This window comes from Protopterus annectens, chromosome 4.part1 (genome assembly GCF_019279795.1).
Source record: "Protopterus annectens isolate FY-2018-M chromosome 4.part1, PAN1.0, whole genome shotgun sequence".
Lineage (NCBI taxonomy): Eukaryota > Metazoa > Chordata > Ceratodontiformes > Protopteridae > Protopterus > Protopterus annectens.
The window spans coordinates 106,446,251-106,469,076 of NC_056734.1; the positions used below are offsets into that span (position 1 = coordinate 106,446,251).

The 22,826-nt window shown below is 44.2% G+C and overlaps 1 protein-coding gene across 1 annotated transcript in view; it reads right to left on the reverse strand.

Moving 5' to 3' along the window:
- Window positions 1-200: 200 nt before the first annotated feature.
- Window positions 201-22,826, reverse strand: part of KLHL24 (kelch like family member 24) — a 330,366-nt gene continuing 307,740 nt past the window's right edge. Inside the window, exons 6-7 of the mRNA XM_044070011.1 lie at window positions 19,520-19,708; window positions 201-549 (exon numbers count right to left, since the gene is read on the reverse strand). Of these exons, the coding sequence (XP_043925946.1) occupies window positions 349-549; window positions 19,520-19,708 (390 nt within the window). The 3' untranslated portion in view covers window positions 201-348. The remainder of the gene's footprint in view (window positions 550-19,519; window positions 19,709-22,826) is intronic.

Below are 22,826 nucleotides of genomic sequence, written 5' to 3' on the forward strand. Positions count from 1 at the left end.
TCTGCATCACAACTAGCTAGTGAAGGTGCAATATCACATGATTAGCAAAGAGGTAAGCTAGGAATTTGAGCTGCAATTCTCTAAACAATCAAACAAAATTAAAATAAAATAAAATAAATGCATTTTGTAGTTTTAAAAAACTGATACAATGTAAAACGTAAAATGTAAAATTCAGTATTAAAATACAGAAAAATACAAAAAGGCTCATTAACAATGAATACATTTTACATTTTTATATACATACATACACAAACACAAGTGCACTACTTCGAGATGACACTCTCCTACTATAATACAAATTTCTGGTCTCAGGCCAAAAAACACATGCAAAAGAAGGATTTTGTGAGCTCATGTCCTGAAGTATTTTTCATTGTATCTGTGGATTGTTACACAGCCATGGTAAGAAACAGGCCTGCTCATAGCTGTTGTTCCCATGATGATTCCAGTTGAAGGGTCATATGAAAGTATTGTGTCCAAAGCTTCTCCATTTTCACCCCTTCCACCCAAAATGTAGATCTTCCCATTACACACAGACATGCCACAGCTTTCCTGTAGATTTAAAAGCAAACATACATGAAACTGCACATAATTAAAAGAATGTAATAGTTGACATACTGTATATTTTTTTTTACAATGGACAAGCACTGTTTTACCTATTCTGTACCCTTGTTGAAACAGCTTCCATGGAAATGCGTAGAGATTCAACCACTTTTATCAAATTTCTCTTTTGGGTTCACTACTTCTTAAACACTCATTCATATAGAGTGCAAGGCAAGCCAAAACATTTGCTTCTTATCAGCATAAATTGAGTATGACAAACTGCACTACAAGTGGTAAATTGAACTTCTAATCAGAGTGCTGACTTTTCTCAACTTTTGTCCAGTTCTTTTTGCTTGGTCCATTATGATACATCAGGAACACACATACATACACACATATGTACATTAATACAACAATTAATATATCTCACTTCCAACTGTAGATAACTAGGTAGCAGCAGTAAAAGAAAGTAAATCAAAATGTCACGGATGACATTGACTTCATATTAGACAACTAAGGCTTATTCCTCAACTTGAAAAAATAAGGCAGCAGTGTAACTGTTGCAATAGACAACTATGCAAATAAAAGTACAGCTGTGGAAGAAGAAGTTATGTACTCACCATATTGTACGATGTATGTAGTCCATCTCGCCTCACATTCTTACCTGTGGGTTCGCAGCCGAATATCGGCTCCGACTCGGCCAAATTTTTCTAGCTCAAAGTCTTCTATTGGCTTGGCTAAGCAGGTATCCCATGCTGCACTGCTCCATATCCCCAGATCTAGTCTGCTGCGAACATTCATTCATACCCCATGCATACATAACAACCAGGTAAAAAAGAATAAGCTAAGAGTAAAGGGAACTCTGTAAATAGAAAAAAACCTAACCCACAGATCCTCCAGGAAGGGGGAAAGTGGGAGGGTAAGTAAGAATGTGAGGCGAGATGGACTACATACATCGAACGTTATGGTGTGTACATAACTTCTTGATGTTATGTCGTCCAATCTCGCCTACATTCTTACCCGTGGGACAGCGTCCCTAGCACCTACATCCTGGGTGGCTCATAGGAAAATACTCCTGAGTATTGTGGACGACCTGCCCCTAGATACCACGTCCAATTTGTAATGAGTAACAAATGTGTGCGGAGAAGCCCAAGTAGCTGCAGCACATATATCATCCACTGACAATCTGGCTTGATAGGCTGTGGATGTAGAAACAGCCCGAGTAGAGTGAGCCTTGACCGGAAACGGCAGGTCTTTTCCTCCTGCGGAGTAGGCAAAAGAGATGCAACTGGATATCCATCTGGATAGGGTGATTTTTGAGACAGGGGACCCAATTTTGTTTTCCGAAAAGGAGACAAATAGTTGGTCAGACTTTCGTATATCTTTTGTTCGGTGCAGATAGAAATGTAACTGTCTGTGTACATCCAATTGATGAAATTTAAATTCTGCCTTGTTTGAAAAATGAGGAAAGAATACAGGCAACTCAATAAATATTAGATACTGAAGCCACTTTAGGAAGAAAAGAAGGGTTTGGTCTAAAAGAAACCCTGTCCTTATGGAAAATCAAGTATGGGGGTTTGACAGAAAGAGCTTGGATTTCTGAAACTCGCCTGGCCGAAGTGATTGCTATTAGGAAGGCTGTTTTCCAGGTCAATAATTTCAAATCACAGGTGGCTGCAGGCTTGAAAGATGGCGAAGTAAGGGCTTGTAGAACAAAATTCAGATCCCAGGGCATGATAGGTTCGGAGACCAGAGGACGGAGTAATAGAGTACCCTTGAGAAAAGCTTTACAGAGTCTGTGAGCTATCAGACTAGGCTCATTAGCGACATGAAAATTAGAAATCGCTGCCAATTTAACTTTTATGGTAGCTGACGCGGAACCCTGATGGAAAAGAATAGACAAAAACTCCAAGACTGAAGCAATCGGGGCTGTGTAAGGATCAATTCCTTGGGTATGCGCCCAAATAGAAAACCTCTTCCATTTGCTAGAATAAATCTTCCTAGTTGAGGGCTTATGAGAGGAAGATAAAATGTGAACTACCTCCGGTGAAAAGTGATGAAGCCTAACTAACGATGGAAGTGGAGTAACCAGGCTGTCAACTGGAGGGTCATCAGAGAGGGGTGGAACTGTCCCAACATATGTGTCAGTAAATCTGGTTGTGGGTCCAGAATCCAAGGAGTGTCCACAATGTAGGGTTGGAGAAAGGGAAACCAGACTTGACGAGGCCAGTGTGGAGCAATCAGAATCATTCTGCTTCCCAAGGATTGGGCTTTCTGAATCACTTTTGACAGCAAGGGAAACGGAGGGAAAGTATAAAGTAGACCGGAGGGCCAATCGTGAACTAGAGCGTCCCTGGGTGACTCCCCCTGTGGGGGGATCAGCGTGAAGTAGCTGCTGCATTTGGCATTGAGAGGGCTGGTGAAAAGGTCGCAGCAAGGCTGACCTCATCTGCTGAAGATTCGTTCTGCAACTAGACGATTCAGGGACCACTCATAAGGCATCGGAATACCTCTGCTTAGCCTGTCCACTATCACGTTGGACTTCCCCGGAATGTGCATTGCCACCAGAAACCGTTGGGAAGATATTGCCCAATGCCACACTCGCATGGCCTCTCTGCACAGGGGGTAAGATCCGGTTCCCCTTGCTTGTTCAGATACCACACTACTGACATGTCGTCCGAGTGTACTGCAATCGTCCCTAGAGGCAGATAGCACTGAAGTGCCTGCAACGCAAGTAGCACCGCTCTCACCTCTAGGACGTTGATATGCAGATGTATCTCGTGATCTTGCCACGTGCCTTGGACCGTCCTGCCAAGATAATGCCCCCTCACCCCATATGGGAGGCGTCCGTGGTCACTGTGGCAACTGGGATGGGTGGAACGAAAGGTTTTCCCCTGTCCAGATTGTTGGCGCAAAGCCACCAACTGAGGTCCTGTTTGCATCTGTCCATGAGCAAAATGGGGTGAGAAAGTGGAAATTTTTGGAGAGATCATTGGACAAAGAGGAGCCACTGAAGAAGTCTCATGTGCAACCTCGCTAAAGGGACCAACATAATTGTAGCTGCCATGGTCCCCAGGAGTTGAAGAACCCATCTTGCCTTCACTTTCCTCAGGGGCATCAAGGAGTGTATCTGTTGCTGTAAGACTCTGATCCTTTCTTGCGGTAAAAATGCTCGCATTCGAATGGTGTCTAATTCTGCGCCTATAAAGGTGACACGCTGTGTCAATAAGGCAGATTTTTCCCAATTTAGTGTTATGCTCAACTGTTGACAGACAGTGATGGTAGCATCCCTGGTTTGGATTAGCAGATGCCTGGTGGGGACGGTAAGGAGCCAGTCATCCAAATACGGAAACACTTGGAATCCTTGACGTCTCAAGTGAGCCGTCACCACCGCCATACATTTGGTGAACACCCTGGGGGCTGTGGTGAGACCAAAGGGCAGTACTTGAAACTGGAAATGACTGTCTCCCAGCCGGAAGCGTAGGTGACTCCTGGATGCCTTGTCCATTTTGACATGGTAGTAAGCATCCTTGAGGTCGATGGAGCACATCCATACCTCCTCTTCCAACAATGGGAGAATCGATTGCAGTGTGACCATACGGAACTTGGACTTCTGTACATAGTTGTTCAGTTGGTTGAGATCTAATATGGGTCTCAGGTCCCCTGTTCTTTTCGGCACCAAAAAGATTCTTGAGTAAGTCCCTGATTTGACTTGGTCTGAGGGGACACGCTGGATGGCTCCCTTTCCTAGCAGCTTTGAAACCTGTGAGGCTGCTTGATCCCTTTGACTGGGTGGAACATCCGGGATTTTCTGACTGAAGGTGGGTCTGACATAAACGGAATGGTATAACCTCCGGAAATTATTCGCAATACCCATCGGTCCTGGGTGATTCTTTTCCAGGCTTCCAGATATAAAGATATTCGACCCCCGACTGGCTCCAGATAAACATAGTTGGGCATTCCCTCAGGAACGAGAGTAGGAAGAGCTGCGAAAGGAATCGCGGTCTCCCGAAATGCGTCTCCCTGAATAACTCCCTCCCCTCTGCCTCTAGAGGGGGACTCACCTTGTGCGGCATGAAAAAAACCTCTGTGATTTTTTTGAACCACATCTTCCCACCCCGCTGGGCCTTGGGGTAAGGCCTAGAGGGAAGGGAAAAACGGACCCCTACAGCAGACAGGGTCTTTCCCTCTTGCACCTGGTGAGGGTGTCTTTCACTTTGGTTCCGAACAAAGAGGAACCATCAAAGGGGGCGTCAGTGAAAGAAGACTTGAAGGCCTCCGCAAAATGACAAAGGCGCATCCAAGCTTGCCTTCTAAGGGCGACTCCTGAGCTTGCTGCCATACTCGCTCCATCGGCTGCATATGAAATGAGCCACATGGAAGAGTTGACGATGGAGTTGAGGGTAGACACCTGGGCGTTAACAGTCTGGGCCACCACCTCAGGAACGTTACCCGCAACAGTATCTCCTAACTCCTTGAGGAGATCTCTCTGGAGCCGAGTAAAATGAGACAGGTAGTTCAGCGACCATAAGGTAAAGGTTGCTGACGAAAGGGTATGCTTCCCGTACCGGTCCATAGTCCTAGACTCCTTGTTAGGAGGATGGACGGAGGAAGACGTCTCTGCTACTTCCTTCTGAGTGGCCGCCACCACCACCATGGCATCCACAGGGACTCCTTTGGACAGAAACTCCTTACCCGGGGGAGCAGAAAGAAATTTGTTGGGAAGCCTGGGTACGGGTTCCACAGAATCAGGGTTTTCCCACACCCTCCGACAAATCAAATCTATGAGCTCGTTGAAAGGTGGGGACACCCAGGATGCAGAGGGCTGAGCACCAAAAGCCTTAAGGAAGACTGACTCCTCCTCGGAGGGGGCTTTGGACGGCCAGTTACCTCTTTGTTTCAATATCTCCAGGATATCGGAGAAGGAAACATCATCAGAGGATGACTTGGGGGACCCCTCCGATTCCTCGAGGTCAGTATCAGACATGAGAGACTCATCCTGGGAGTCTATGTGCTTCCTCTTGCACGTTTTCTTTCTAGGGGCTCTTCAGGCATGAACTCTGAAGGGCCCTCAGAAATTGGGGACCACTCGTGGGGGTATCCTTAGGCCTTGGTGCTCTGCTGTCTATGGATAGGTGGTGATCAGAGGCTCTCACCAGAGTGGTGGGGGACAGAATGACCGACCCACCTGATGTAGTTGACGATCTGGCCAGCGCAGTCCGCATGGCCTCCAAGGCAGGCCCCCCCCCCCCGAGTCTGAGGACCGGCCAGCCTCCAAGACCATGACGGGAGTCGGAGTTCCTCGAGTCGAGGCACTGAGCGTGAGACTCGGAACCGAAATATGTCCCGAGATGTCCCCCTCGGGCTCGACTGAAGAATCCCGAGTCCCGAACCCCGTGGACGGAGCCGACAGGGTCGGAGCCGATGTCGGTACCGATAGGGCTGGAGGGGCCATCGGGACCGACCTAGGAACATCACACGGCGCGGAACACTCTGGCTCCGAAGACCGAGAAGCGCTCGGAGGAGGAATGATCGAAGAAGGGGTCGGGACAGGCTCCGGAGCCGACTGGGCCGGAGCCGAAAACAATTTCGCCAAAACCGGTGATTGGAGGAACCTCTGGACCACCCTATCAACATCCACATCCAAAAGAGTCCTGCAGGATTTGGAGGACAGGGAGGGAGATTGAGATCTCCTCTCAGGAGAAACTGGTATAAGACTGGTCGATCGGCTCCGAAGAGTTTCCAATATAATTGGAGCCGACGCCAGTTCCATCAACACTGACACTTCTTGCGACCTCGAGAACAATGGAGCCGAGGAGGTCGAAGCAAGTTTTGTGACATTCTCCGGAGGCTCCGAGGAAGCTGACGGAGCCGGAGATCTCTTTTCAGATTTAGATGACTTAAACTTAGCACTGGGAGAAGAATCCATAGCCTCTTTGAAAGAGGGTTTCAAGAGTCCCTTTAAAATCAGCTTATTCTTTCTCTCTTGGAGCACTCTGGGACTGAAAGCATGACAAAAGCTGCAGGACTCCTGCAGATGAATGGCTCCCAGGCAATAAACACAAATAGAATGCCCATCGGTGACGGACATCTTGTAACCCGCATTTAGAACACTTTTTAAAACCCGAAGGTTTATGCTCCTTGGAATCCTTGGACATTTCTCAACAACAATCACCAAAACCAACACAACCCTAGAAACGGTCTGACAAGAAACTACACAGACGCGTAACACCACAAAAAACGCGGGAACAAGTTATGAACTGTAACAGTACACAAACACTGAGGAACACACACTGAGACAAACCAGGTCAAAAACCTCTAACTAAAACGATAAATAACCAGAAATAGCAAGGGAACCGACACCAAACCTCTAACTTAAACGGTTTAGCGCGAACAGACAGGACAAGAGGACTAGGTCCTCTAACTGAAACGGGCCTAGCCCGAGGGATCAGTTAGCAGGATACCACAAATCACAAGCACACTACCAAAACCAAAAACAACACTAAATAGACAATAGCTATGAAAATAGCTTTTTGTTTATAATAATTTTTCTCAATAACAAGAAAAAGGGTACTTAGCCACAGCCAAGAACGAGACGTCTGAGCTACACAAGCGGCAAACGAGATCTGGGGATATGGAGCAGTGCAGCATGGGATACCTGCTTAGCCCAGCCAATAGAATACTTCGAGCTAGAAAAGTTTGACCGAGTCGGAGCCGAACCGACGGGTAAGAATGTAGGCGAGATTGGACTACATAACATCATACCATTAACAGCAGATCTTGAAACACAGAATCATTCCTGCATGAATTATAAAACTGTATAGGATAAACTATTAGGTAGACATCAGGCCTTTAGAGAAGTACGTATTCAGTAGTGAAAAGTTCTCTGTAAGGGCAAGGAGGTAAAAACTTGAATTATTGTCATTACAGGAAGCCAGGAAGTCAGGAAGTAAAGTAAGAATGCTCTCGCACTCTTCATTTTTCCTCTTTCTTCCTTCTTTTGTCAAGTAAATTATACAGAATTTTAACTCAATATTTCATTCACCAAGTGAATCTTTTAAGAATCCATGGAATGAGAAGTTATGTACCTACCATAACGTTCCATGTTAGTTGTCTTCTTCTCGCCTTCTTTCTTGCTGGATGGGTCCGGAGCCGAGACTCGGCCAATACTACAGCTCGAGAGCTATTTTTACTGGCTCGAGGCTCCCCTATATCCCACAATGCTAGGCGGTAAATACCCAGATCTCGTTTGATAGCTAAAAGTATAGCAGTGCTGGTCTCCTAGAGACAGAGAAAAAGGAAATCCACCTCTATAGAAACTTACCTGTATAACTATCAATCAGGGGCAATAGAGGTGGTTGACGCTGTGTAAGATAAAAGATCCCAAGGATCCTCTCGGTCTGTCCGGGCTAGGGGGATGGAGGGCGGGACGCAAGAAAGAAGGCGAGAAGAAGACAACTAACATGGAACGTTATGGTAGGTACATAACTTCCCAATGTTAAGTTGTCAATCTCGCCTTCATTCTTGCTGGGTGGCTCATCGGAACAGACTCTTGAGTACGGTGGAACCAAAGTTAGCCCGGTTTCTGGAGGCCGTATCCAATTTATAATGTGATATAAAGGTATGACGAGAAGCCCATGTAGCTGCTTGACAGATGGAATCTATGGGCAGTCTGTCTTGAAATGCTACAGACGTAGCTAACGCCCTGGTCGAATGAGCTCTAGGTCGTGATGGTAGCTTTTGGTGTCTGAGTTCATAAACGAAGGAAATTAGAGGCCAGCCATCTCGAAAGGGACACTTTTGAAACTGGAAGGCCCATCTTGCCTTCCGCATAAGATAGGAATAGCTGGTTAGATTTCCTAAACTGTTTAGTCCTATCCAAATAATAACGAAGCTGGCGATGAACATCTAGGAAATGTAACTTTTGTTCTGCCTTGTTGGAATAATTAGGGAAGAAAACTGGAAGGTCGATAGTCTGATTGAGATTAGCCTCAGAAGAAACCTTGGGTAAAAAGGAAGGGTTGGTCCGAAGGGACACCCTGTCTTTGTGGAAAACTAAGTATGGAGGACGACTGCAAAGAGCATGAAGTTCAGATACCCGTCTAGCAGATGTTATGGCTACTAGCAAAAGGGTTTTCCATGAAAGCAATTTCAGAGAGCAGGAAGCGGCCGGTTCGAAGGGGGGGAGAATCAAGGAGGCTAGAACCAAATTTAAGTCCCACTGAGGTGGGGGGGGTCTCTAATTGGGGGCTTGAGCAAAAATATACCTTTTAGAAAGGCTTTGCAAAGTTTATGGGACATGATGCTGGAGTCTGAAAAGCCTACATGGAAATTAGATATAGCCGCCAATTGTACTCTAATAGTAGACGAAGAAGAACCTGAGTGAAAAAGTTCTGCCAGAACGACTAGTATAGACTGGATAGGTGCAGTGAAAGGGTCTATGTTATTAGTTGCTGCCCAGAAGGAAAAACGTTTCCACTTGCTATTGTAAATCCTTCTTGTAGAACATTTGTGGGAGGCTATAAGGATGTTACGGACCGAATGGGAAATTAAAGGAAGCCTGGCTAGGGTAGGAAGCGAAGCAACCAAGCTGTGAGGTTGAGAGATGGGAGGGAGTGGTGCAGCTGACCCGATTGATGGGTCAAAAGATCTGGCACTGGATCCTGGCACTGGATCCAGATGCCAAGGCTGCTCCAACAGAAACCGGTGAAGGAATGGAAACCATATCTGACGAGGCCAGTAAGGGGCAATGAGGATCATGTCGACTCTCAATGCGGTAGCTTTCTGAATTACTTGAGAGATCAGTGGAAAGGGGAGAAAAGCATACAGAAGTCCCCGGGGCCAATCGTGGACTAGAGCGTCCCTGGCGGGTTGACCTGGTAGGGGAAAGAGGGTGAAGAAATCGTGACACTTGCTGTTTTGGGGAGTAGCAAAAAGATCGCAGCAAGGTCGGCCCCATTTCTGAAAAATGTATTCTAGCACTGACTGTTTGAGAGACCACTCTTGTGGTATGAGTATGGCCCTGCTCAACTTGTCCGCTATCACGTTGGACTTCCCAGGGATGTGCGTTGCTATCAGAAACCGCTGAGATGAGATCGCCCACTGCCAAAGTCTGAGTGCCTCTCGACATAAGGGATAAGACTTGGTTCCGCCCTGTTTGTTGATGTACCATGCTACAAACATATTGTCTGTCTGAACTGCAATAGTCCTGGTGGGAAGAGAGTGTTGAAGGGCTTGCAACGCTAAAAGTACTGCTCTCATCTCCAGGACATTTATGTGCAAATGGCTTTCGAAAGGTTGCCATGTGCCCTGGACCGTCCTGCCCTGACAATGCCCCCCCCCCCCCAATCAGGGAGGCGTCCGTTGTCACCGTGGCAACCGGGGGGGGGCGAATGATCTGCCCTGAAGAACTTGAGGGGAAGTCATCCACCAAGATAGATGCTTCTTGCATGATTGGGTTAGCAGAATACTGTGAGACATTGGGAGCTGTTGGAAGGACCACTGAGAAAACAGCATCCACTGGAGGATCCGCATGTGAAAGCGGGCTAGGGGAAGAAGTGTAATGGCAGCTGCCATGAGACCTAAAACCTTCAAGACAAACCTGGCTTTGATCCTGTCGCACTGAAGAAGAATGTGAACATGTTTGCGGATATCTGATACTCTTTGCTCTGTTAGCTTCGCGGAAAGATGAATTGTGTCTAAGGTGACGCCTATAAAGGTAATAGCCTGACAAGGCAACAAGGCAGATTTTTCGAAATTTATGGAAATGCCTAGAGCTTGACAAGTATGAATGGTGTAGTCCCTGGATATGAGAAGTTGACGCCTGGTGGCAGCGGAAAGGAGCCAGTCGTCTAAATATGGAAACACCTGGAATCCTTGACGTCTCAGATGAGCCGTGACCATGCATTTGGTGAACACTCGGGGGGCTGTATTGAGACCAAAGGGCAGGGCTCTGAACTGATAGTGACTGGCTCCCAGCCGGAAGCGGAGGAACCTTCTGGAGCGTCTGTGCATCTTGATATGATAGTACGCATCCTGAAGGTCTATTGAGCACATCCAATTGTCCTGACCCAAGAAGGGTAGAATGGACTGAAGCTTGACCATCCGGAATTTTGTTTTGTTTACAGACTTGTTTAGTCTGCTGAGATCCAATATCGGTCTCCAGTCCCCTGTCTTTTTTGGAACCAAAAAGAATTTGGAGTAGATTCCGGATCCTTGCTGGTCTGCCGGGACTGGCTGGATAGCTCTTTTTGACAGCAGTTTTGATATTTCTAGTGCTGCTTGTTCCCTTAGACCAGGTGGAACATCTTGAAGGGGCCCTTTTGGTTGAGAGGGGATGTGGACAAAGGGAATTGTGTAACCCTCGGATATAATCGACTGTATCCATTTGTCTTGAGTGAGAGAAAGCCAGGCTTCTGGATACAGTGATAATCTTCCCCCGACTGCCTCCGAAGGCGGACAGTCGGGCAGCTCCTCAGGGATGCTGAAAAGGTTTGTCAGAGAAAGTTTCTCTGCTACCTTGATTTTGCGGACCCCCCCCTGCCCCTAGGGCGGCGTCTATTGCTGTTTCCCCCTCTGCCTCTAGAGGGGAACTGACTCCGTGCATCTGGCGAGACTCCCTGTGATTTGCGGAACCACATCCCCCCCCCCTTCTGACCCTTGGGGTACGGTCTAGAAGGGGTAGAAAACCCGACTCCCACGGCAGTGAGAGTCTTGCCATCCTGTTCGCACCTAGTCAACGTGTCCTTCACCTGAGGTCCAAACAACGCTGAACCATCAAAAGGGAAAATGGTGAAGGACGCCTTGAAAGGGTCTGTAAAGTTACACAGCCACATCCAGGCGTGACGTCGCGAAGCTACACCTGTGCCAGCGGCCCTACTCGCCCCATCGGCCGCATAGGAAAGAAGCCGCATGGAGGAGTTGACGACTGAATTCAGGGTTGCCAACTGGGAGTTCATTTTGTCTCGAAACCCCTCAGTTGTTGGAGCCTGCAAAGCATCACCCATTTCCTTAAGCATATCTCTCTGAAGACGGGTGAAGTGACACAAGTAGTTCAGCGAACACATAGCAAAGGTCGCTGAGGAGAACATTCGCTTACCGTACCTATCCATATTCCTAGATTCCTTATTAGGAGGATGGATAGGTACCGAAGGATCGGCTAATTCCTTCTTAGTGGCTGCGGCCACCACCATAGCATCAACAGAGACGCCCTTGGATAAGAATTCTTTGTCCTTAGGAACTGTAATAAACTTGGACGGCCTTCGTGGGGTAGGTTCCACCGTATCAGGGGCTGTCCACGCCTTCCTTGCCACCACTTCCATGAGGGGGTCAAAGGGAGGAGATACCCAGGAGGTGGAAGGGCGAGAGCCAAAAGCCTCAAGGTAGGCCGACTCATTCTCTGAAGGGTTAAGGGTGGACCAGTTCCCCCTCTGTCTAAGGATCTCAAGGATGTCTGAAAAGGAGACATCCTCAGAGGAGGACCGTGGGGACCCTTCAGACTCATCCAAGTCGGTATCCAAGGTGATAGATTCAGGGGAGTCAATATGCTTCCTCTTGCATTGTTTCTTCCGAGGGGGTTCCCCTGAAGGATCAGGAGAAGCCTCGGAAGAGGAGGATATTCCCAGTGGGGAAACTTGAGATGTTGGCTCTCTACGGTCTGGGACGAGAGGGTGGGTAGAGACCATCGCAGGCACTGTAGAGGGAGGAGCTGAGGGAGCTGATCGTAGAGCAGACACCGGGTCTAGCACGCTCCGCATGACCTCGAAGGCGCCCCGATCAGGCAGGGCCGAAGATCCCTGCTCCGAAGAGACGAGGACTCCTCCCGGCACCGAAAGGGACGGCTCCGAGGCCGATGTCGGGGCCGAGCTCACCAGCGCCGAAGCTCCGAGAGGGAGAACGGGATCGGACAAGGGTCCGATGCCACTCGCCCCCTCGGAGCCGACGAGGGAAGCCCGGCGCCCAGATCCCTCCAAGGAGGAGATCGGAGCCGACGACGGAGCTGAAAGTGGAGGTATCGGCTCCGACACATCGACAGTCACAGCTCCCAGAAGCTCCGGCTCCGAACTCATGGGAATCAGAGGAGGAACTGAGGAAGGGATGGGTATAGCCACTGACCTTTGGGTAGGGCTATGCAGTATTTGGGCCAGTGCCTGGGATTTGAGAAGTCTGCTCACCACCCTCTCTAGGTCATGGTCGGACAGTCTGGAGGACCGAGAGGAGTGGGACCTATGGCTCCTCTCTGATAAGAGTGAAGATCCCAGGGCCGAGTGGATAGAGCCAATGGATGGGGATCTCGACCTCTTCCTAGTAGATGGCTCCGACAAAACTATCGGAGCCGTCTGAGTCTCTGACTTCTCGGCTCCAGCCGGAGCTGAGGCAGTATGGATCTTCGAAGCATCGGCTCCAGACAGAGTCGATGTCGAAGCAGCCTTAGAGCCACCAGCGGACGGCTCCGAAGCTGGAGCCGACGCCTTGGAAGGCTTTGAAGGTTTTCCTGATGCGGTCTGGGTCAGGGAGCCTTCAGGCTTTAATAAACCTCAAAGTATAAGTTTATTTTTGCGTTCCTGCAGGACTCTTGGAATGAAAGCGTGGCAGACAGAACAAGAGTCCTGCAGGTGCAAAGGTCCCAGGCAATATACACAAGAAGTGTGACTGTCTGTCAGAGACATTTTCTGACAGCACGAGTTACACTTCTTGAAGCCTGAGACCTTGGATTCTTTAGACATGCTAAAGTATCTGTGAAACACAGACACACACACAGACACACCTTTAAAGAAAGGGGAAAAACTAAGCCAATCACTCCACAATAAGGTATGACTAACGGAAAGAAGTTAGGAAGGCCCGAAGGCCTGAGGAAGTTAACAGGGGATAAAAGGGAAAAACAATTAGGGGAACCCGAAAGAACTAGTGATAGATAACTAAAAAACTATTTAGAGAAACTATCCAAAGAAAAATAAGGGGATTCTAGAGTTTAACAACTATAAAAAGTCACTAACCTGCAGAGCCGGTAGAAACAAGCACCTCGCAGCTAAAGCGGCAAACGAGATCTGGGTATTTACCGCCTAGCATTGTGGGATATAGGGGAGCCTCGAGCCTGTAAAAATAGCTCTCGAGCTTTAGTATTGGCCGAGTCGGAGCCAAGGATCGGCTCCGAACCCATCCAGCAAGAATGAAGGTGAGATTGACAACTTAACATTGTTAGTTTACAAAAACAGTAAATTAACTTTACAACAATGCTGTTGGGCAACCCTAGACAAATATTGCATAGGCTTGCTTCCATGCTCTTCTCTGTTATGAAAAAATGCTTAAATTTGGGTTTAATTTTAGATGGTTAAGCAATTTCAACTTGCAATCTGACTAAGCTTTGAAAAGGACACCCTATAATTAAGTTTGACAAAAGTATTAAAATCACTGATAGAATGATTAGCATTATAAAAAGGCTCTAATGATTCTCCAAATGATAATTGTGATTTTTAAAGAACAGGTTAACTTTTTCCAATATCTGGAGACGAACGTAAGTTTTACAACATAAAATAAGTTTTAAATCTGCAGCATCTGGTTTAAGAAAAATAACAGAATCCATAAAAAAGGCAACCTAAAAGCTGCGAGTCTAACTGTAGTGAAATGTGTGTCTACTGCAGTTGACGTTAAACTGGGTATAGTACAGCTATGAGAAAGAATAATACTATAAAAAACGTACCAAATATGCCAACAGACCCTATTTAACTTTTCAGAAACCAAATCAAGCCTTCACACCATTAGCTGGAAAAAAGGGGCTCATTATCAGACCTGTAATATGAGACATAAACTCTTGCAGTTGGATGGGTACTTTTGCCCCGATAGTCACACTCTCGCTAAGGTATGTGTTTGTTGTCCTGGCCGTAAACTGGGTATACACTTTTTTGAAACCGATATCCTCAGCACATGTGTATGAAAAGTATAGAGTTAGTTGTAGTTTATCAAGTATATCTGAAGTCCCCAGAGAAGTACCCAAAAGTATGTCTCGGGGCAATGCTTAAAAATATCAACAGCAAAAACATACTTAATGTATAAGAATGTAGAAAAAAGGGTTGAAGTTATCAATAATTACTTGCAACTTATCAGTTTCCTTTCAGATCTGAATTCAACCATTCAGTTCATTGCATTTTGAATTAGATGTGTAAAAACGTCATTAAAGTACTACATGAACAGAACCTTTGAATAATTCATTTGAATAAGAACAATGGACTTAACACTTGAATCCAAACACAGTGAAAACAGGATTTTTCCATAGAGGAGTCCAATGTGAATCACCTTTAAAAAATTCCTTAGGATTTCTAATTATTGCTAACAACAGGAGTGAATGAATTATCTCTTGAAATTAGGCATCTTGAGTCCTCTTAAACACTTAATTGTTATGCATTTTAAGAGCACTAAAAGCTAGGATGCTACTGCTCCACCAAAACAAATTAATCAGAGGGTTGAGCTTTCGAAACTAAGACTATAATTTTTTTTAAAAAATAACTGATGAAAGATGTAAACTATGCTTGGAAAAATAATAATTCTGACACAGGATCATCTAACCAATTCTCCAGATCCATGGTAATCATAATACCTGCCTTGTTAAATATTACATTAAATGAACTTTTAATAGCCAGAGTAACTACTTCTTTGTAAAGAGAAGCCACTTTCTTAGTTATTTAAGTATAAGTGGCAACTTTTAATTCCCATGAATTTAAAGACCATCTGCAAACTGACAAAGTCAAAGTAGCCTATCTGTTCTCAAAATGCATTTCCTCAGTAGTTGCTTACCTTGACTGTCTTTCTGTTATATAAGTTTGCATTCTCAGTTTTGTTTTTAAGAAAGATCTCTTCCAAAAATACCCGCATAGCCATAATATGCTCCACCCTTACTGATTACTCTGCAGGAAATTCTGCTTCCTTGCTGAAATCATGCTGGGGTCAGCAGAGTCCATTACCTAATCAGCAACAGAAAGAAAAGCATACAGAAGCAGGATTTTCAGATTAGCACAGTTTTACCTGTACTTTCTGTCTACTCCTCAGTTTTAAGGTTAGTTGCACACTGTTGGTTAATCTGGTCTTCAACCCCCCATTTATTCTGTGGCACTTTTATCTGAAAAAAATGTAAAGGCTGCTTCTGTTTCATTGCCACACAAGCACATCATGTGCAGCACAAAGTCCGTAATTCTTGACTGTCTTTGATTTTACCTAATGTCACTGAATCTTATCTTTCATCTGACTGCGATTTTTGTTGCACTACCCAGATTTTTCTTCATATTTTACCAAGTCCATCTCTTAAAGAACGTTAAGTTTTCGAGTAAATCACTGAAGACTACAGTAGGATACTATTGCTACGTATTAGTGTTAGTTCATTTTGTCCGGGAAATGCATGCTGATGCAAAATCTGGTCCATTAATAAATGGATATGCTGCACTCAGTCTGTGTGCAGCATTAACATGAAATTTGCTTACTTACAAAAACACAGGAACAAATCCCAGCCTACTACTGCAGGAAGTACAGGAAAGATCCAACTTTGCATTATCAAGAGACAAGTGGGATGATGGGAAGACAGGAAGCACTGGCCTATAAGTCAATGAACAACTAAAGTTTGTGAGTAGGAAATAACAGTAAAATGAAACAGAATACCCAGTAAATTGGATTTTCAGAATGGGAAGCCGTCTTATCATCCTATAAGAAAGAAAGAGAAAGACTGTTGGTAAGTTCAAAAAATAGTTGCACATAATGTTTAAGAACTTGTCGGCAGACTGAAGTGAAATAAATAGTGAATTAATTCCAAATTTAAAATTAGAGAGATCTAAAGGTTCCCTTTAGAAAAGCTTTAGAAACTTTCAAAGATGCAATGGAAGAATCACTGGTACTTGTAAAAATTCAATATGGCTGCTACCTGAACTTTAGTAGTAGAGTAACTGGTATTAGCATGAAAGAGGCATGCCAGGAAATCCAAAACAGAAGGGCAAGGGGCAGAGAAAGTGGTCAGGGACATTTTCAGTTCCCACATAGAAAACTTTGCTTTTGTAATGTTTTTTAGAAGAAGGTTTCTAAGACGCATTCAGAATACATACTATATTGGTGTGGAGGGAAGAGAAAACTCTTTTGCCATTACTGGAAGCGAAGAAACAATTTGGTCAGTTTAAGGGACTTGATGTCTAGTGAGGTTTGCTGGACAGATGAGAGATTAGGTCTGGAACAGGGTCCAGGATCCAAAGGGGTCGCAACAGATGAGGCCACATGAAAGGGGCAATGAGGATTACCTTTCCTTGCAGAATACTTTCTGAAGGAACCTCAGTATCAGTACTGTTAGAGGGTAGATATGAAAGAGACTAGATGGACAAGTATGGACCACAGTGTCCCTCAGTGATTGCCCCTGTTGAAGGCTGACGGCAAAGTAGCTACTGCACTTTGTACTGCTGGTGGTTGCATAGAGGTTTCAGCAAGATTGGCCTCCATAACTGAAGATACCTGTTGGCACTGCCTGGCTGAGAAGCAGGTGGAATGTTTGAATCTGGTAAATAGAAAGATCATAGTAATGATGTTAAGTATGGAACTACGATATGCAAGGCAGCTTGCCAAAACAAGTTCCTTTTAAATTAAACTAGCTCCCCAAATGACAACACAGCACAAGTGGAAAACTGGGAAAATACCATAAAATACTTTGAAGGAAAGAAAATCTTTTAAGACAAGACCACAATTAAATACAGTACAACTTCTTCTTTCAGCTTTTTCCCGGTTAGGGGTCGCCACAGCGGATCATCTGTCTGCTCATGATTGGCAGCGAAGTTTTTTTTACGGTGTTGCATTGCCAGCCCGGCGCCCAACCTTCCACAGAATGCACACACTCACACCTAGGGCCAATTTAGAGTGTCCAATCCACCTACTGCATGTCTTTGGGATGCGGGAGGAAACCGGAGCACCCGGAGGAAACCCACACGACCACAGGGAGGACATGCAGACTCCGCACAGAAAGCACCTGAGCTGAGAATAGAACTGGAGAACCTCTTGCTGTGAGGCGACAACACTAACCGCTGCACCACCGTGGCCGCCCAATTAAATAAAGTACAACATGATGCAAAATTAGGAAACCATATTTTATTTTCAGATGTAGGGAACCAGAAAGTGGTTGCTAAAAAGTACAGTTGTGTACACTTACCATAAATGTAGATGCTCGAGTGTATTCACTGTTGCAGTCATTACATTTGGGTAATCTGCTGGCAGGTTGCCCTCATTCGGCCTGAATAACAAAGTCTTGGGTCCTGCATCAGTTGCTATCTCTTCTTCCACGATGTCAGGTTGTCAGGGGTATAAAACATGCAGCCAACGCCATTTTAATCAGATTTTCTTGCCCCAGATGTCAGGTGCAAAAATGTTAAAAACATAGACTTTTTTTAATTAGTTAATTGGAATAAAACACTGATTGTGTGATGCAAGGGAGGGGGAAGGATATATCACGAAGATTTGCTCACTTAATGTTATATCTGACAAAGTCTTGGATGTGGCAGGACGAAAACGCAGTGTACAATGTAAGCATTAGTTTATATTAAAGAGAGTAACTTTCGGACTTTATGGTGTGGCATTTTTCTTCAGGAATCGGGTGTCAGTGTGCCTTTGTCATTTCGATTAGTTTTGGGTTGCACACCTTCCTGGTTTGTTTTGCTTTGGTGACCATAAAATATAGTTACATCAACTTGCTTTAATCAGTACCTGAGAAATAATATTATGAACCCCTGGAAGAAGCTGTCTGGAGTGAAAAAGAAACTTTGTGAGGGAATAAGATGGTTGGAAGCAATCAGATAACCTTAGGTAGAAGAAGGCAGCAGCTATATATCAAATGTACCCATAACTCTCAACTGTACAGATTTTCACAGACTGTCCAGATTTTTGCCTCATATTTTTGTCCATTTTTCATAAAACTGTGGTTTTCTAGCAAATCATTGACCAATCATTGAAGATTTAAGTCAGAAAATAATGACAAACATTTCAGTTAAAGACTTCACATCCTTCAGAAAATTCATGCTAATGCAAAATCTGTTATTCTATCTACTTTCTAAGTTTGTAAGAGCAATATTTAAAAATTGTCCCTATTTTGGGACCTTTGTCCCCCCACTATTTATGGTTTTGTCCAATTTTCTTGCACTGAGAGGTTGAGAGGTATGAATGTAGCCATAGAGGCATTCCAGGTACATAAACTGTCTTTTCTTGTCTCATACTGTATAATGTAACAGAGTTTCCAGTTCTTTAGTACTAAGCACATACCATATCAACAGACACCTAATAGAGGAGAAAAAGATGTTAATTAAAAAATATATATAAAATATAGTCCCCACTCCCCATAGCAACAAAATCAGCAGCTTGATGGCTCAGGACAGACAAACCCCAAAATAGGTTTTAAAAGCACAGAACTTCTGCACTCTTGACGGTACTGCTGCAACAGAGGAGAAAATAAAACGAAAGAGGTGCTGATCACAGCATAGGCCGATAAACATTGCCACTCAAGGTTAACTGGTGCCACTGACCACTTCTATTCTGCAGGTGCCAAACTTTTTTTTTCAGTTACTTTCAAGCATATCATTTCCAAACAATTAGGGTCTCATCAAATCCACCAATACTGATTTAAAAAAAGTAGCAGAGGGATGGCTTACTTAACAGTTACAAATTCAAAAAGATAGCCCCACTTACAGCAGAGATCATGATTTTAGGGGAGACAGTAGAAGCACACTAAAGACAAATGATTTTTTTAAGGGTTGCACACTATATTAATGGGAGTCAAACTCAAGCCTCCCCCTCTGCTGTCAAGAATCTTAATGGCAACACATACCAACTCTTCCACAAATGAAGAGCCATGGTCAAGACAAAAGCTTAAACACACAGATACTACTGATACACCAGCTAGACATTTTAACTCTGATTAACTCATTCATCTCACACTAAAAGAAATAAATATTTAATTTGTACATGTAATCACCTGTCTGCTGAAAGTGTTCACAACGTGCATCCAGTAGTCTTCAACTGGATCATAGCAGTAGACAGCTTTGGTAAGACCTCCAGCCACATAGATTAGATTGTTCAGGGACACAGCTGTAATACATCGCTTTGCAATGGGTATTGAGGCCCTCAAAAGCCAACTGTCAGTATCTGGATCATAGCACTGTACCTGAAAATAAAAAGTATTGGTTTGAACAAAACAGACTTCAAAGGCACAGTAAGATTTTTTTAATTAAAAGTGGACAAAACTTTACAAAGGTGTGGACTGTACAGTTAACTATTTGTAAATACTGGCACTAGTTATGTTCTTTTTCACTGAGCGCTGCATACTGCCCGTAAATCCCAAATCTGGAACACATTAACTTCACTTAGTTCCTTTCACAGTACTTATGGAAGTACTTGTATGGGTATATCAAATGATTTGCAACCAGCATTTCTTCTTATGACATGCACCTGACAGAATGCTTTATGAGGTTCATATATAAATATGTAAATAGATGCGAGGCTATTAGTCTGCAGACTATTACAAGCCTAACCAATAGCCAGACGTCATAATCAAACCATGTACTTTGTACCTGTGAGGTTAACAGAACACCTTAACCATTATGCAAACCCTCCCTCAATGAGGTACTCTATGCCAGTAACCTTCAAGAGAGTGCAACTGTACTGTACTGTAACACCAGTCACCCATCCTTCTGTGAGGTTAACAGAACATCTTAACCATTATGCAAACCCTCCCTCAATGAGGTACTCCATGTTAGTAACCTTCAAGAGTGCAACTGTACTGTACTGTAACACCAGTCATCCATCCTGCTTTTAAGCACTCCAAAGCCCACACACGAGTAACTGGTGACTGACTGCACTGATCCTGTGGCATCAGATGAGCCACTCCATACAAAACCATCATTACATGATGGTAAATCCATATGACTTACTGTACTTTCAACCATTACTAAATTTCCCAGTCACACAAAGTATGAAAACCAGCAGATGCACTTAGTAAAACTTAGTTGTCAAGCAAGGAAAAAAAAAAAAAAAAAAAACAACTTCCAGTAAACAGCGTATTAAAATACTGACAGTCATCTTTAACTTTGCATAACTCCAATCATAGCCAGAAAAGAAATATGGTTTCTATTATACTGTTTCATTTCCACCTTTTCCATTGTTTAAATGCAATAAAACAGATACTAGTAATAATAATAATAATAATAATAATAATAATAATAATAATAATAATAATAATAATAATAATATTCTGTTATTAACCAGGTAGGCCCATTGGACACACAGCCCCTTTTTCACAGGTGACGTGGGAGCAATGTCTGGTTAAATGACTTCTAGGTCAATGCAAATAATGGCTGAGGGAATTAAACCCTTTACCACAGGAGATATAGCTCACAGGCTTAACCCTCTGCCCCAACTGCCAGTAAAGCTCAGCAAAAATAAATAAATTAATTAATAAAATAAATAAAAATTCTTGATGAATGGTACTGCAAAAAGCAAGTACCAGCTATTTTGAGAAACATGTCTCAAGTCATTGCTCCTTCACACATTTAAGTATCTGGTTACTGTCTTCACTAGTCACAAAAACAAATCAATAAATCAATAAATAAAAATAAAAAGGTTGCTGAATTTATGAAAAAGGAACTACGGAAATTTCATTTTTGGCTGTTTCTTTTTCACAATTTTAAGCAGTAATTCAGTGCCATGCCATGAGTGTGTTTCTCCAGTAGATTATATTCATATGCATTGCTGTTTTGTAAAAAAAAGACCTAGAAGCCTTTGCATGGGACTATAGTAATGGAATTGAAAGACATTAAAAAGAAGTTATGTTCTTACCATAACATTCCATCTGTGTTGTTGATCTTCATTCATTCTTGACTGATGGGTTCGGTTCCGACCTCTCGGAACCAACTCGGTCGTTATACATAGCTCACGCCAGCCAAAAACTCTCAAGCTAAGGCTCTACCCACAATATCTCTCCTTCCATTACCTCAGAGTTTGAATTGTAGTGAAGAAAATACAGAAGCCCTGTCTAAGGTATAACCCTGTAAAGTCCCAGGACTAGGTCCGAACCTCCAAGAGTCTTTTGGAGGAGGTAGGAGGGTGGGATGTCAAGAATGAATGAAGATCGACAACACAGATGGAACATTATGGTAAGAACATAACTTCTTTATCTGATGTTGTCGATCTTCATTCATTCTTGACTGATGGGGCAGAATCCCCAGCTACTTTAGATCCTGGGCGGCCCTAAGGAAGGATATTCCTGTGCACCACAGAGCCAAGAGATGCTCTTCCTCTGGAGACCATGTCTAATTTGTAATGGGTCAAAAAGGTATGTGGAGTAGCCCAAGTTGCAGCTGCACATAGGTCTTCCACAGAAGCCCTGGAATGAAAGACCGCTGAAGTGGAAACAGATCTGGTAGAATGAGGTCTAACTGTAGTACACAGTTTGAGTTTGTTCTGAATGTAGATAAAGGTAATACAGTCTCTAAGCCATTTTGACATGGTGACCTTTGATACAGGTTTGCCCAATCTGGGTCTTGAAAAGGACAGAAATAGTTGGTCTGATTTTCTCGTAGACTTCATTCTGTCCAAGTAAAAAAGTAATTGTCTGTGGATGTCCAGCAAGTGTAAACAGTACTCTCCTTTGTTAGCAAAATTTGGGAAGAAGACTGGTAAGTCTATGGCCTGTTTGATATTAGATTCTGATACCACTTTGGGCTTTCCTCAGAAACTGGGGGATCAGTGGAATATGGGGAAAGTAATATAGAAGTCCCGTGGTCAATTGAGAAGTGTGTCTCTCGGGGACTCCCCGTGAGGGGGAATTAGGGCAAAGTAGCTGCTGCAGTTATTGTTTATGGGAGTGGTGAACAGGTCGCAGCACGGCTGATCCTACTGACAAAAGATCATCGTCGCTAGGTTTAGATTGAGAGACCACTCGTTAGGCAGGAGGATACATCTGCTCAGTTTGTCCGCAATCACGTTGGAGTTTCATGGGATATGCGTTGCTATCAGCAAGTGGTTGGAAGCGATAGCCCATTGCCAGATCCTTAGGCTTCCTGACACAGAGGGTAGGATCTGGTTCCTTCCTGTTTGTTGATATACCAGACTATGGACATGTTGTCTGACTGGACTGCAACTGTCCCTAAAGGAAGGACAGAATGGAATGCTTGCAATGCTAAAAGCACTGCCCTCAATTCTAGGACAATGACGTGTAAATTGGCCTCTTTCAGGGACTAATGCCCCCCCCCCCCCCCCCCCAATCTGGGAAGCATCTATGGTCA